Genomic DNA, 13,969 nt, shown 5'->3' on the forward strand with positions numbered 1-13,969 from the left:
AGGACGAACAGAAAAGCCTGCGGGTAGAACCGCAGACTGCTTGCCAAGCAGCCAATAAAGAAGACACAAAAAGGCCCAATCCCAGGACCGACATGGGCTTACCAACAGCCAAAACCACAAGTCAAAAAAGGGGGCTGAACCAGCAGCCAACAGCACCGAAGGGCCAACCGAAGGTCCCTGAAGGTACACCAACCACACAGAACACACAACCGGGGCTACCGAACACTAGACCCCAGAAAACAATGGGAGAACACCTCCCAGAACACAGCAGAGGACCGACATCCAGGTTTACTGATGGGGAGGGGGAGGAGGAGGCGTAGGAGGAGGAAGCCCCGCAAGGAACCGCTGAATGGCAGAATCCGCAGGGGGTGTGAAACAAAAGAGCGCCATCGAAAGGGAGGTCAACCAGACGCTCCCTATCATTCTCAGGGAAAACACTATCCCTCAGCCTAGCATGGCAACGGAGGGCTACCGAAGAAGTCATAGTGCGACCAAGAGCCTCAGAAACATCTAGAACAGAGCAAAGAATATACGCGGCCAGCTCCCGGCCATCCAACACATGGTGCCGCAGATCAGCGCCGGCACCCTCCTGAGAAGCACAAGACAGAAGGGACTCCGCGGAATCCCACAAGCTGGAAGTGGCTCTGGCCAACACACAAAGCGTGTTGAGCGCCCGCAAGGCAGCACTGGAGGAAGCGAAGATGTTACGCCCCCATGAATCCAACCACCAGGCCTCCCATGACGGAGGAGACCACACCGATGGCAAGGAGGGAAAGGCAGTCTGCAGAAGAGGGCCCCTGGTAGAAGGGTGGAAGGAAAGGCAGACAGGATCATGCGGAGCAGGACGGTGGCGGTGCAGAAGCAGCTGGGTCCCCCGGTCCCCCGTGGCAGGACGCCCCCAGGCCCCCAAGAGAGAATTATGGAGCGAAGCTTCGGAGGGAAGAAGCAGCTCCAGTTCATCAGAGCCGTGATGGAGAACCTCAAGGAAATTATCCGCGGGGAAATGGACAGCCGGGTCGCCCTTGCGCAGAATCCCCGCGGTCGTGGAGACATCCTGGGTGAAGGCAGCACTCGCATCCGTAGGGCAACGCTGTGGTGAGAGCAATTCCTCCGTGGGCGACGGCTGTAAGCTAAGCCGGCCGTCTCCCAGCCCAACCGGAGGAAGAAAAGGCCAAGCTCGAAATGGGGGAAGGTTGACGGACGAGTGGGGAACCTGAGGCGCCTCTGGGAAAGACTGTGGGCGCGGGGACGGCGAACAGTCCTCCATGGAAAACGCCAGAGAAAAAGAGACAAAATGTTGCCGAACCTCTGGAGAAGAGGGGGGCCTCTGAAGACGAATCGACAACCCGACGCAGGCACGGCACCGTGGAGTCCGCCACTGGCGCCAGCGCGACATTGACCGGCGCCTAAGGGGACGCAGAGACGACCACCACCACCTGCGCAGCGGGAGAATGGGGCGGGGCGACTAAAGAATGGCACCGGAAAGGCGCCGACTCGACCTCCGACGAGGCAGCCGCCTGCGTGGAGAGATGAGGGGGACCCGGGGACGTGCCCCGGCCCTTAGCCAGCCCCTGCGGCGCAGCCAGGGCCGCCAGCCGCCTGAGCGGCATCAGCTTGGCCTCGGACAAGACCGCCGCCTGCCCAGAGGACCGAGCGGGACTCAAGGACGAGCCACGAGTCCCGGCAACCTCCCGCAGGCAACCGGCCGCAGGGGGGAACCCCGTAGGGCCGCGCCCCGACGACACCACATCTCCAAGACCTGAAACTGAACCTCTTGGCACTGGGGCTGGGGCTGGAGCTGCCGGCGACCCTGCAGAAAGCCCCGCACATGGCAAGGGTTCCGCGGACGTCCCAGGAAGAGGAGGAGGAGCCAAGGAGGCCTGCAGGGCCGCAGCATAGGCCTCCATTTGGACTCTTGTCGCCCACATGCCGGGAAACGGCGGGTAGGGTGGTGACACGCGAGGCCGAACGACCCGCGGAGAAGATGCGCCCCCCACAGGGGGGGACCGGGCCTCGGGAGAAGCTGCGACACTTCCAATGGTGACACCCTTGCGGCCTCGGAAAGGGACTATGTCGGAGACGAAAGCTGCGGTTCTTGAACCCTTCCGTGGGGGACGGGTGCGTTGACGCCGCCGACCTGGACATGCGGGCCGAAAGGAGTTTCATTCGGCGCTCCCGCCGGGACTTCGGCTTCATCCGCTGACAAGCCTCGCAGTCTGTGGAGTCATGGTGCTCACCCGAACACCACATACAAATGGGGCGAGGGTCCGTCGACTACATCTGGCGCGCGCAAGGCGAGCAAGTCTTGAAGCCCGAAGGCATTCACACACTGTTCCCAAAGGAAACGCAAAGCGTGAAAAGAACGCCTGAAAACAGGCCAGGGACACAATCCGGAAAAGAAGGAAACTGACGTCAGCGTGCCGGGGTGGGGATTTTGTGACCTCGCTGAGGTCATGCCCGCGGAGGACGTCGGGGCGGAGTCGCAGCGCGCATAGATGCTGGGACAAGAAAATTTTCCTGGTCCAGTCTCACGCCTGGGGATAATTGTACGTTAAGGAATCTGCGGCTAGTAGTCTCCATCAGATAAATGCTTTTTATAAAGTTCAATGGTCACCTAAAACAGATGGATGCACATGTAAAAGAGGTTTCTTGTTTTAAAAAAAGAAGTAGCCACACAGGTAAACTTTCATGCCTCTAGTTTTGACTCCTGATAGTTAGGGACCTCAATGGACAGTTAAAAAAGACCTGGAAGTAATGATTGGAACATTAGATATCTCTTTTCACTGGATCAGAGTGAGAATGCTTGAAGGACACACTCCTCATGCTACCTCAGTAGGGGAGAATACTCAAAACAACTGGATACCATGAGGTTTACTGATGTAGTGGATAAAGAAGAACATCTTTGTGATGAGAGGGAAGGGATGGGACAGGAGAGAAGTAGCACAATGTAGTGGATAGGTTCCTGAAGATAAACCCACAAGCACAGTGTAGAGCACTGTTGAAGTGCCCAATCTTTGCCAATGGGATAGCAACCCAGTGCGTGTCCAGTATACATTTCTCAACACAGTACTGTAGGGATTTATAGGTGGAAGGCAGTATTTCACTTCCACATGATCAATCGTTCAGGTTGAACGTAACTATGCTCTGATCACTTTCCCTGTGAATGCGGACTAGCAAGTTTAAAGATGGCATCGCCTTTTTCTAAGGAGGCTCCTCGCTTCTTCTGGGCATCATTCCCATTACCTTTTTCATGTAACCCCTTCTTCTCATACAGGATTATTAACTCGCTGTATTTGTGAGCCTTTTTCAAAACATGCTCACTCTCCTCAATGTGACAATGGTTGTTCTCCAGCCTTAAAAGTGGTGCCACCAAAGCCATATTGGTCTGTGAACAAAAAAATAGCATGAGTTACATTTTATTGTGTTTCACTACGATGATGCAGGTTTATGAGAACATTTACGTTGTTTAGCAAAATAATGGCTCGAACAGCAAGAGTCGAGGCATCCCAGCTATCAGAGATGGCATCTGTCACAACAAATATCAACAGAAAGAATATCAGGTTGCTTCACTATGATAGTTAATGGAAAGTAAACAACTAGCATCCGGGCAAACGCAGACTAAAGCAACTAATGGGAATTAATTATTTAAACTGTAAACACAAACTCACTTTGAAAGACCTTGGCCCAACAACGACACTAGAGCTGCTAACATAGTGTCCCACATTCTCACATACCGGAGACAGCTGCAGGGTTGCATGAACCTGCTGCTACCACCAGGGAATTACAGGCTGGCCCTATATTTTTCATCATGTCAATGCACGATATAAACTCAATTCAAGTAAACACTTTCTTAACTGAGAGGCACTGTGATCTGTGGTGGGCTAGTCAATATAGCAAGGAAACTCATCAGCATATAGAATAATCTAGTTAAGTAATAAAATAGCCCCAATTAAAACAGCAGGTGTGCGTGCCTTAACAGCCATAAGAAGGTAACACAGCAATGTGTGGTTGTCAGTCAAATACTCACATGAAGATAACACTTCAGAAGTGTGGTGTCAATTATCTGGAGCAGCTTCTTCCTAGATTTGATGGTGGGAGTTCCCTCCATTAAGGGTGATGTGCTCGAGTGGTGGTCAGTGTCATTCAGCTGCTTTACAAGGTGACTTCTCTTCTGCAAGGGTAACGTACCGATAAAGGACACTAACATTTTACCTCTTACACAGAAGATATATAATAATGTACAATTAAACGTTTTAAGAGGGCTTTGCACCAGGATAGCACAACAATGTACTACTTTAGGGGGGTTACAGCACACAGACACTATTTCCTGTTAAACACAGCAGTCCATGTACAATTTATACTGACATGTGTCTACAGTATCAGAGTGAGGGCTTCCCTCGCACCACAACTTGGTGGAGTACTAGCTGCAGTCGGTAAAAAGAGTTCTATTCCCCTTCTGCCCCTTATTACGCTCCGATTTCCACATTGGTTCTCTCTCTTTGAAGGCCTCATCCTCAACTATCTTCTCCCCATCCTCTTCTCTACATGCACCTCACATCCTTCTATTTGGCTTCTATCCCACTCCAGTGCTACATATCTTTGATCTGCTCTTACAGAGGATAGGCCAAAAGGTACAACATCATCTTACTCTACCACTCTACAATACATCCTCAACTATCTTCTCCACATCCTCTTCTCTACATGCACCTCACATACTTCTATTTGGCTTCTATCCCACTCCAGTGCTACATATCTTTGATCTGCTCTTACAAAGGATAGACCAAAAGGTACATCATCATCTTACTCTACCACTCTACAATACCTTAAATGATAACAGACCTATAAATAAAGGATCGTAGAGTCGTTTTCTTGGGTTCTTAGCTTTATTTGGTCATTCTTCTGCTGAATATGTTCATATTAATGAAACAATATTGCAAAGTACCTGGATTACGAACTCCATACATACAGGCACCATGAAACTGCCACGGACGGACTTACACCTTCAGTTAATTGTCTCAAGCATGCTTTGCTAAAACAATCAGCTCACGTTAAAGACAGCAGCTAGCATGGCGAAATAAGCAACAGTCCTAAATTGGCAGCCAATGCTAGATTATCGCCTAGCCATTGTGGTGTGGTATCCAATAGAGGTTATCGGGAGGCTAATGGGAACTTGCGCTGGTTCCAACTGCTCTGGGAAAGCCATTCCTGACCAGAGTGCAAAATGAGTCTTAAGAATCAGAGGTAAGGTACGCTTTAAAATTTACTTTTGATTATATTATTATCTGTGAAAAAAGGAAAGATAAAAGGCTTACAGAGTTTCTGGCATATGGTTTGCTCTTGGCAATTAGCGCTTGCTTGCTTCTTCAAGGCTTTGCAAAACTATTGCATGAAAAATAAAACTGCCTAGAATCAAACGTTTGTGCCGCAGCATTTTAGGTCTGCAAAGTGGTCCTATGTTTGTAAACATCTGTGATGTGGTCTATAAAGTAGCAAGAGGCAGAAAAAGCATGTCTTGGCAAACCTGAAGCCATTTCTATTTCTTTCCACATAACACCTCAATCATGAATTGCAATTCAGAGTAGGTTTCAAACACAGTGTATGAAAAGAAAATCATATTTCCAGTGTACCGGTTAGGAACAATAAGTACAATTACACAACTAATAAAGGAGAGAATTTCCTTTAGTTTCAACAAACAAATAAAATGGCAATAAACAAATATAAAGATGATATCATAACTTCGATTCCTCAAACTCATTTTACTAGTAGAAAGACACAGGAAGAGGAGAAAACAGCTTGGGTGTGTACCTGAGCGAGGTAGTCTATAAGTGCCAAGTGTGCCTTCTCCAGTTCTGCACCAGACAGTCCTGGCACTGGGTTGGGATATTGGATTTGCTTCTTGTATTCTGTGGGTAGCAAGTCAGGATACAGACCAATCACATGAGTAGGATCTAAAAAGAGAACAATTAGGTTACAAAATATTCTTACAGCAATGAAGAATTGAAAATCCCACTGCAGATGTATACTTTCGGGCAGAAATACTTCACTTAAAATCTCTTTTGCTTATAGTTTTTTTTCAAATGTTTGGCTAATATTCCAGTGGTCTCTTAGCATGTCCTAATGGTTGTCCACATTCCTAACACTATGAAAGCCAGTCTAACATTTTGATATATAGAAATATAGGTTTTCTATGATGTTACTTTATTATACCAATGTCGAATTAGCTTCTGAGCCATGGAAACAAGTTGACAGATTTCCAATACACATAAAATAAATTCCAACAGTTCCTGACACACATAGTGAGAACCATTCATTTCACAATATAGACTACAATTATCTACAAAAATCAACTTCCACTACTACTTTGTTCTAATGTATTAAATCTCTGCTTCACAATTCTTTACTGGGAAATCAAGCAAACAATTTAAAGGGGGGGATGGGAAACAGGAGATGCCATTCTTGAGACAATAATACAGCAGGAAAGAATACAATACAAAATGGAACAATATACTGACCATATGACATACTGAACCCTAGAAGGGCAAGGAATGGCAACACCAAGGAGGCCTTGTGGATCCACAATTGAATACAAAATAATCAATGGGATAAAAGGGGAGGTTGGGGCTGGGTGGACCATAAGAAAGATGAAAACATGGCAGAGGAGAATGACGGGGAAAAGAAAAAAAAAAAAGCAGGAGGTCCATGCTTGAATCCATACCACATGTCTGGGGGTGATGTGGAGGGGGGTGGCATGGTAAGAACTGGAGTGAAAGGGGAGGGAGAGAGGGGGGAAAGAAAAAGACGGAGATGTAAAAAAAAAAAAAAGAAAAACAAGAAGAGAGATAGAATTGGAGAAGGCGGGGAAGGAATATAGGCACTCATCTGCACAGGGTCAGGACCAGGTACGATTCTGAGGTAAATGTCAAAGTGGCACAATGTAGCAACCAGCCAACCCATTAGGGATGGGTGTGCACGCAGTTATGGACTAGTGGGCAGAATCCTGGAGGAAGGGCGCCCAGGTGTGAAGAAAGGCCTCTGTTCTGTCCTGGAGGCTGTTATTGACCCTGCTCATAGGAGGGCGTTTGGTACACTGCTGAGAGCATTCATTGTGGAAGTTTTTTTTGAGGGGGAGGTGACGCTGGTGGCGGAGAATGCAAATCTTAGCCATGGCGCGTCCCATATGCAAGAGACGGCCCTGTAGATGGGAGCAGTCTGGGGAGTCCGCAAGGTCATGTAAAAGGAACAGGGGAATCACAACCGAAAGAATCTCACTCATTGTAATGCCAACCCCCTCCCAAAACGAACGTATTGAGGGGCAGTCACTGAGGATGTGCAGTAGGTCACAGCGGTCAAGAAGTCAGCACCAGCAATTTGCGTGACGTAATAGGCCCAATGGTCGTAACTTCAAGAGGGATGCTTTGGCTAGAGTTGCCCCACAGTGGTGGGTGGTCATGGAGAAGGGGGTCTACTCCATTCCCATGATTTTACCATTGCTTGCAACATCAGGTTGGCGGAGCCCAACATGCGCAAGCCATCCTTGCAGAGTGGGTGCAATCCCTGTGCACAATCCAGCGGTTCACAATCCAGTGGTGTACGCTCCGCTAACACCCACTGTGGCGGGTCCGAAGTGCCGATGAGCATGAAAGCAAGCTGTGATAAGTGAAGGGCTAAGGCGTAATGTTCAACCGAGGGAAGACCCAGGCCCCCACATGAGTGGTGAGCCAGGAGTTTGGCCGAATGAGATCAGGACGACGCCTAGACAAAACACCATATACTCTGGTCCACGGAGCGCAGTAAGGAAAAAGTGACCAATAAGAGGAGAATACCAGGGGCGCAGGTATAGCGTGGCTGCGTCACCATTCTCACCGCCTATATCCTCCCCCATAATGAAAGTATAAGGTGTGCCCACTTCTCAAAATCTAGCTCTATACGTGCCAGCAGGGGATTGAGATTGTCTGCCACTATTCGGTCCAAGCCTCTGTTTCCATGGACTCCTTTTAGGTAGCTGGCTCTTTACATGGTTTATCACCTTATTGATATATCCCATAAACAGTCCAGGGGTCCCCTTATGAATGGACAGTGGTTTGCAATGCAATTTCAAAGTACGCTGATAGGGGATAGTGTGGTCTAGCAGCCTTAGGCTTAACACAGAGGACTACAAGACATTTGTAAAATACACACAATGATTAATAAATGACAACACAACTCCAGAAGGAGATGCACACCACTTTATAAAAATACAAAATACTTTTATATAAGATTTGGCAAAGAAAAATCGCTCAGTTAAGTACGTTTTTAAATAGAAATTCTTTTCTCTTTAAAAAAGTGGACACTGCCATTTCTGAGTTCTGCAATGTTATCCTATGGAAGGAAGGACAAGTTCTGTAAACAGGTTCAGTACATCGATTTACAGGACCAATCTCCAGGAATTAAGGTGAGTGGTGGCTAAGGTCCAAGGTAGAACCAACAGTACACCACCAGCAGTACGAGGGCGGCTGTGTGCAAATCAGCATCAGAAGCTCAAAGCATTTCACTGGTGATCAGTCCCTGTAAGAAGAGGCTGCATGCTCTGGCTAGGAAACCAGTTGGACTGAAGCAGCAAGTGGGCTCAGACCATGCGATGCTCAGAAACAGGGGGACACCTTTGGTCTTCTTCTCCAAGGTCCAGAGGCAACGGGTGCAGGGGCGTCTTTAGGTGCCGGCTTTTTCATTACCGGAGCAGCCACAGGTGAGGGGGCCTGCAAGCAACGCAGGGAGTCTAGGAGGGGTGAAACCACGATGGACCCTAGCTCTGGAGGGCTGGGGAACCTTGTTGGGACCGGTGGCCACTTCAACTCAGGTCGAAGGCGAAGGGTGCAGTGGTGGCTGCGGGTGTCAGGTTTTGGCGGTTCCAGAGGCCTCAGAGTCTTCTCTTTTGGAGATTCTTTAGAACAAGTCCACTGTTCATTGGAGGTCTTGAGTCTTTTTCGAAGGCAGGCAGCCCTCCCACATTTCTAGAGTCACATCTACAGGCTGAGTAGACTTTGGCATTTTTTTCGACGAGGGATGCAGATAGGCCGGCACGGTTGGTACCAGGTCAGCTGCTTCTTCTCAGCTTTTGCGGCTCTTTGGTGTCCTCTCTCTTCTAAGGCCGTCAGGATTTTTCTCTTGTGCCAGGGACTCCCCCTAAATATTTAATTTAGGGGTGCTAGCCAATGGGACTCTTGCAGGTCCCCATGCCCCCTATAAGACCTCTTCTTGTAAGAAGTGGGCATAACCCTGTCCCAGAATGCCTAAGTTTGCCATCACTAAGATGGTTACTTCTGAAACATTATGTTTCCCCAGGGGTAGTAATAGCCTGGAGGTGGCACGGTTACCTGACTAGCGGATTTTCCTGCCTGTCCAGGAGTCAAGGAGGCTCTGGACGGGGGAAGGGTGGCCTCCTCTCCTGTGAGGGGAACCAGATTTGCATTTCAAAGACGGCAGCTTATTTGAAGCTCGCCGCCCCAAGGAGGCTAATCAGCAAGTCATCCTGTGACAGGGTGCGTTACACCCTCTTCCCAGACAGGCTTTTGTTCTGGGTCGCCTGAGAGCAAAGGCTCTCCCCCTAGGAGGTCATCAAGTCTTGGGTGGCAGGGTGGCAGAAACCTGGCAGCAAGGACACCAGAGGCCTATAGGTTTTCAGGGGGCACCTCTAATGTGCCCCCTAGGTACATGTATTGGTAAATTCAACACAGGCATCAGTGAGAGTTTACCAATGCGAGATGTTTGATACCAAACACCCCTATTTTCAGTGAAGCCATTATGTAGCTGGGGAACTCATTTTAACCAGTGTCCGGCACATATTTTAAAATGGCTTCCCTGGTCACTTGTACTGGCAGTAATAGGACTGACCAGCACAGAGACATTTCTGCTCATGCAGGTATGCCCTCACATGTAATATTCAGCACCCTGCCTTAGGGCTGTCAGGCTTGCTTTAGGGGTGACTTACAAATATTACATGCAGTGTTAGGGCACATAGCACACAGGAATGAGTGACATGACCGGTTTCATTTTTGTCTGCGCCAAGACATGCAGCTTGCAATCGAAGTCTTGCATGTGCTTGTCCCTTAGGGTGACAATTTGTGCTGCAGCCCTTAAGGGCCCTCTTTAGTACCCCGTGGGAGAACAATTGTACAGTTTTGTGAAAGAGCTCTGGCACTGGGGAGTTGGTTAACAGGAACTCAGTGCACTTTCAGTTGAAATCATCATGTACCAGGCAAAAATTGGGGGTGACCATGTGGAAAAAGGGGCACTTCCCACACCCCCAGATACTTAAGGCGCGAGGACTTACATTGGAGTAGGCAGACAGTGCTGCGCTGCTGGTCACCCGTTACAGGGGCAGTGTCTCCCACTTGTCCCAGTTAATCTGGTAGCCCGAGAGCATCACAAAGCCAGAGAGGATGTCCAGGAGGGTCAGGCGGGAGCAAGGGAGATCCGAGAGGGTAACTAATATATAATCTGCATAAAGATGGACAGTGGACATCCCACCGGGGATGTGGAGGCTGGTAAAGTGCAGGGAATGGCGAAGAGAGGCCGCAAGGGGTTCCTTGTCAAGAAGTAACAAGGGTGATAGTGGGCGGCCCTGCCAGGTCCCCCTACGTATTGGGAATGTGTCAGAGAGAAACTCTCCAAAATTAACTTGGGCAGTAGGCAGGTCATAAAGCCAGCGGACTTTGGTTATGAATCCCTCCTCCAGGCAAAACCATCAGAAGGCCGCAAAAAGGTACCCCCACTGTGGTACTGTAAATTTCGGAACCATGTTGTTAGCATGGTCCTACCCTGCCGATTTTCAGCGAACCGCAAATGACTAATGCGGTATGTATGAGTGTTTTCGTCATGTTTCACCGATGAATTCACCGTGTATGCGATACAACATGGCGAACCCTCGGGTTCCATTTTAAAAGGGTAACCATTTTGTGGTTGCCCTCACATAGGCTGCGCATTGAGGTCATGCCTAGGCCTAAAGGACACGCAATCTTTCTTTGACTTCTTTGTGATCTATGCAAACTGACTCTGCTACCGAGGTCAGTCCTGCCCGGCCGATTCCTTTTACTGCGGCCTTATGGGATTAGCATCAGGGCCCAACACATCATAAAAGTCGTGTATCCCACACGACTCCTGACTAATCCCTTTCACACCTGACTCAGTTTCCTACTTTATGGCTTGTTTTACGAGGAGGAGGTGCCCGTTTTTATTGGGGTCTGCTGATATCTGATGAGGGTTCTGAGCCTTGCTGGGTAAATAATTGTGGGCTGACCGAACTGAAATGTGGGATCATCATCATGACTCTGTTGTTTTCGTTTGTAGTAAAATATGTGAATAACCACTTGTAAAATAGGGGCGGTGTTGCCCAGAGCGTAATACTCCGTATATAAGAGAAGACTGGGTTTAGGTTCGGGGCAGTCTCCTGAGAACATACACAGTGTTGTACTTCTCAGATACCTGTGATTGGTCTGCAGCCAATAAATATACGATCTTTGACTTCACCTAGAAGACTCTGTGTTTCTGTGGTCCGAAACAGGAAGAACTCGAAGTCTTTGGGTGTGTCCCCTGGCACCGCTGGGTTGGTTCTGAAAAACCCAGTACTTCACCACTCAATACTGTCAAACGCATTTTCGGCATCCAGTGAGAGGATGAGTTTCTCATCATGTAGGTCCTTGGCTGATGTATTGCTTCACCCTCCCCAAATAATAGAAAATAGCAACTTCCCACACGGAGGCACAAACACAACGAAGAAATAAAACATCACCTGGAAAGGGATTTCACTTTTATAAAAGGAGACACATCAAAACACTATTTTCAGAACGAGGCATGGGGTTTAATTTGCGCAACACTAACAAAAAGGCTTTCCCAGATGTCAAATAAACAACATTTAAATGTATATAGAGATACATATGTATATATTTGTGCAAGCAATAATATTGCACCTATAAGTAGGCAAATGCAACTGTTAAATGCATGGAATAAGAATATGAAATGAAATGCAAGAGGATAATACTGAACGTCCTGCAAGAAATCAGAAAGATATATACACTAAATACATCAGATGATTATAACCACTGAAGACTTGGATGTGCACACAGACTCACTCACACATCACAAAGTCAATAATCAAAAATAAAACATCTTGTCTGCCCCACAAGCGAAATCCCATCTGAGGAGAAGGTTCCAGAAACCTCACGCGCTTTCTTCTGTTATGTGCCAAGGTCAAGACAGAATCTGGCTAGGCACCTGTACTTTGACTCCGAGGCAGAGCTATACATTCCACACATTTCTCTGGCAATATCCCAGCGAAGCTTACAAAAGCCTAAAACAACCTTGAACGTGAATGGCCTAAACAACTTGAATAATCTTGAGCCTGCCTGTGTGCGTAAAAGCTAAAGTTAGCTGACAGAATTCAAGATGACATGAGGGCGTGTCGAAGCCAATAGTAAAAATGTCATAATACTTCCCAATGTACAACACAATGCACATTTGTGCACCACTGCCTACAGAATCACACACTTCATCTCCCAATGTACAACATAGTGCACATTTGAGCACCACTGCTTAGAACACTGTACTTTGAGATTAAGAAGTACATTCCACCGCGCTCTCTCTCTCTCTCTCTCTCTCTCTCTCTCTCTCTCATTCTTCCAAATACACATCCCACACATTCTGTTCCTGGCAAGGCTGTTCTGCTCTGTGAAAGCTCTCCCCCTTCTACAAGGAGACCCGAAAGAAATCTTCAAGGATACGAGCATGCAGGAAACAGAATGTCATACATTCAAGCAAGGATAAAGTAAAACACCGAAAGTCAATTAAAACAACGGTAGTCAAAGGTCATCATGTGGTTTCAATACATAGGAGTGCTTAAAGCACTACAGCTGACCACAGGGCATGGGTGAGACTGCAGAGGTGGTTCCTGGAGTAATGGCCAGGAACGAACCCCACCTGCGTATGGTGGATCAACAATGGGATCACCTTTCGGAGACGAGCTGCGCGGACACCAGCAAGTATCTTAATGTGCCTGTTGCGGACAGAAATGGGTCTATAGCTCCCACAGAGAAGGGGATCTTTCCCTGGCTTGGGAAGGACCGCAATTGCTGCCCTATTGGAGTTGGAGCCAAGGCAGCCTGTTTGATCGGGCTCACGGAAGGCTTCATTAAGGGAGTCCACCATGTCCTTGCCAGCCCACTTATAGAACTTTTCAGGGAAACGGTCTTCCCCTGGGGCCTTTTGGATGGGAATCCTGGAGATGGCCTACGCTCTCTCTATCTTGTTTATTTTCCCCTCAATCAGATCCCTGCCGGACTCATTGAGGCTGGGCAGCTGCACACCATCAAAGAAGGCCTCTAAGCGGATAGTGTCGTCCGTCACCTCTGGGATATACATGTCCCAGTACAATTCTGTGAATTCATGAACAATGTCCTGTGGGCAAATGAGAATAGTATCACCCACGGACTGAATGGCCGAGATGGCAAGTCCTGCCTCCAGTTGGCACAACTGGGCCGCCAATAGCCACCCTGCCTTCTTGCTTTGCTCATAGTGGCGACCCCTAAGCCGCATAAGAGCATATTGGGCCTTAGAGGTGAACAGGGTGTTGTGTACCATGTGGGCCTAATCCAAGCAGCGGAGTAGAGGGGACGAAGGATTTGCAGCGTAGCGGCATATGAGGGACACAATCTCACCATCCAGAACCCTCTGTTGGAACGCCATAGGAGCGTTGGCAAGGGCCGCGTCTTGCATGAGCTGACCGCGGATAGTCGTTTTAGCAGGCACCCACAAGACTCGTTGAGAAGAGACAGACCCCACCCACCCCACAATGTGACTGAATGTATTAAAGCTCAGCAACCTACCTGCCCCACACAACCTTGTTCACTTGTGAAACGTTAATAGCTTATGCACTGCAGAAGAGCCTCTATGTCTGGTGCTGAGAAAGGACTTACTTTGGATACGGTATTTGAGATTA

The 13,969-nt window shown here is 48.3% G+C and overlaps 1 protein-coding gene across 1 annotated transcript in view; it reads right to left on the bottom strand.

The window, feature by feature from the left end:
• The window catches only part of VPS39 (VPS39 subunit of HOPS complex), a 341,156-nt gene that overhangs the window by 121,475 nt on the left and 205,712 nt on the right, over window positions 1-13,969 (bottom strand). Inside the window, exons 12-14 of the mRNA XM_085627090.1 lie at window positions 5,806-5,948; window positions 4,028-4,171; window positions 3,244-3,385 (exon numbers count right to left, since the gene is read on the bottom strand). Coding sequence (XP_085483216.1) covers window positions 3,244-3,385; window positions 4,028-4,171; window positions 5,806-5,948 — 429 coding nt within the window. The remainder of the gene's footprint in view (window positions 1-3,243; window positions 3,386-4,027; window positions 4,172-5,805; window positions 5,949-13,969) is intronic.

This window comes from Triturus cristatus, chromosome 9 (assembly GCF_964204655.1).
Source record: "Triturus cristatus chromosome 9, aTriCri1.1, whole genome shotgun sequence".
In the NCBI taxonomy this organism is placed as follows: domain Eukaryota; kingdom Metazoa; phylum Chordata; class Amphibia; order Caudata; family Salamandridae; genus Triturus; species Triturus cristatus.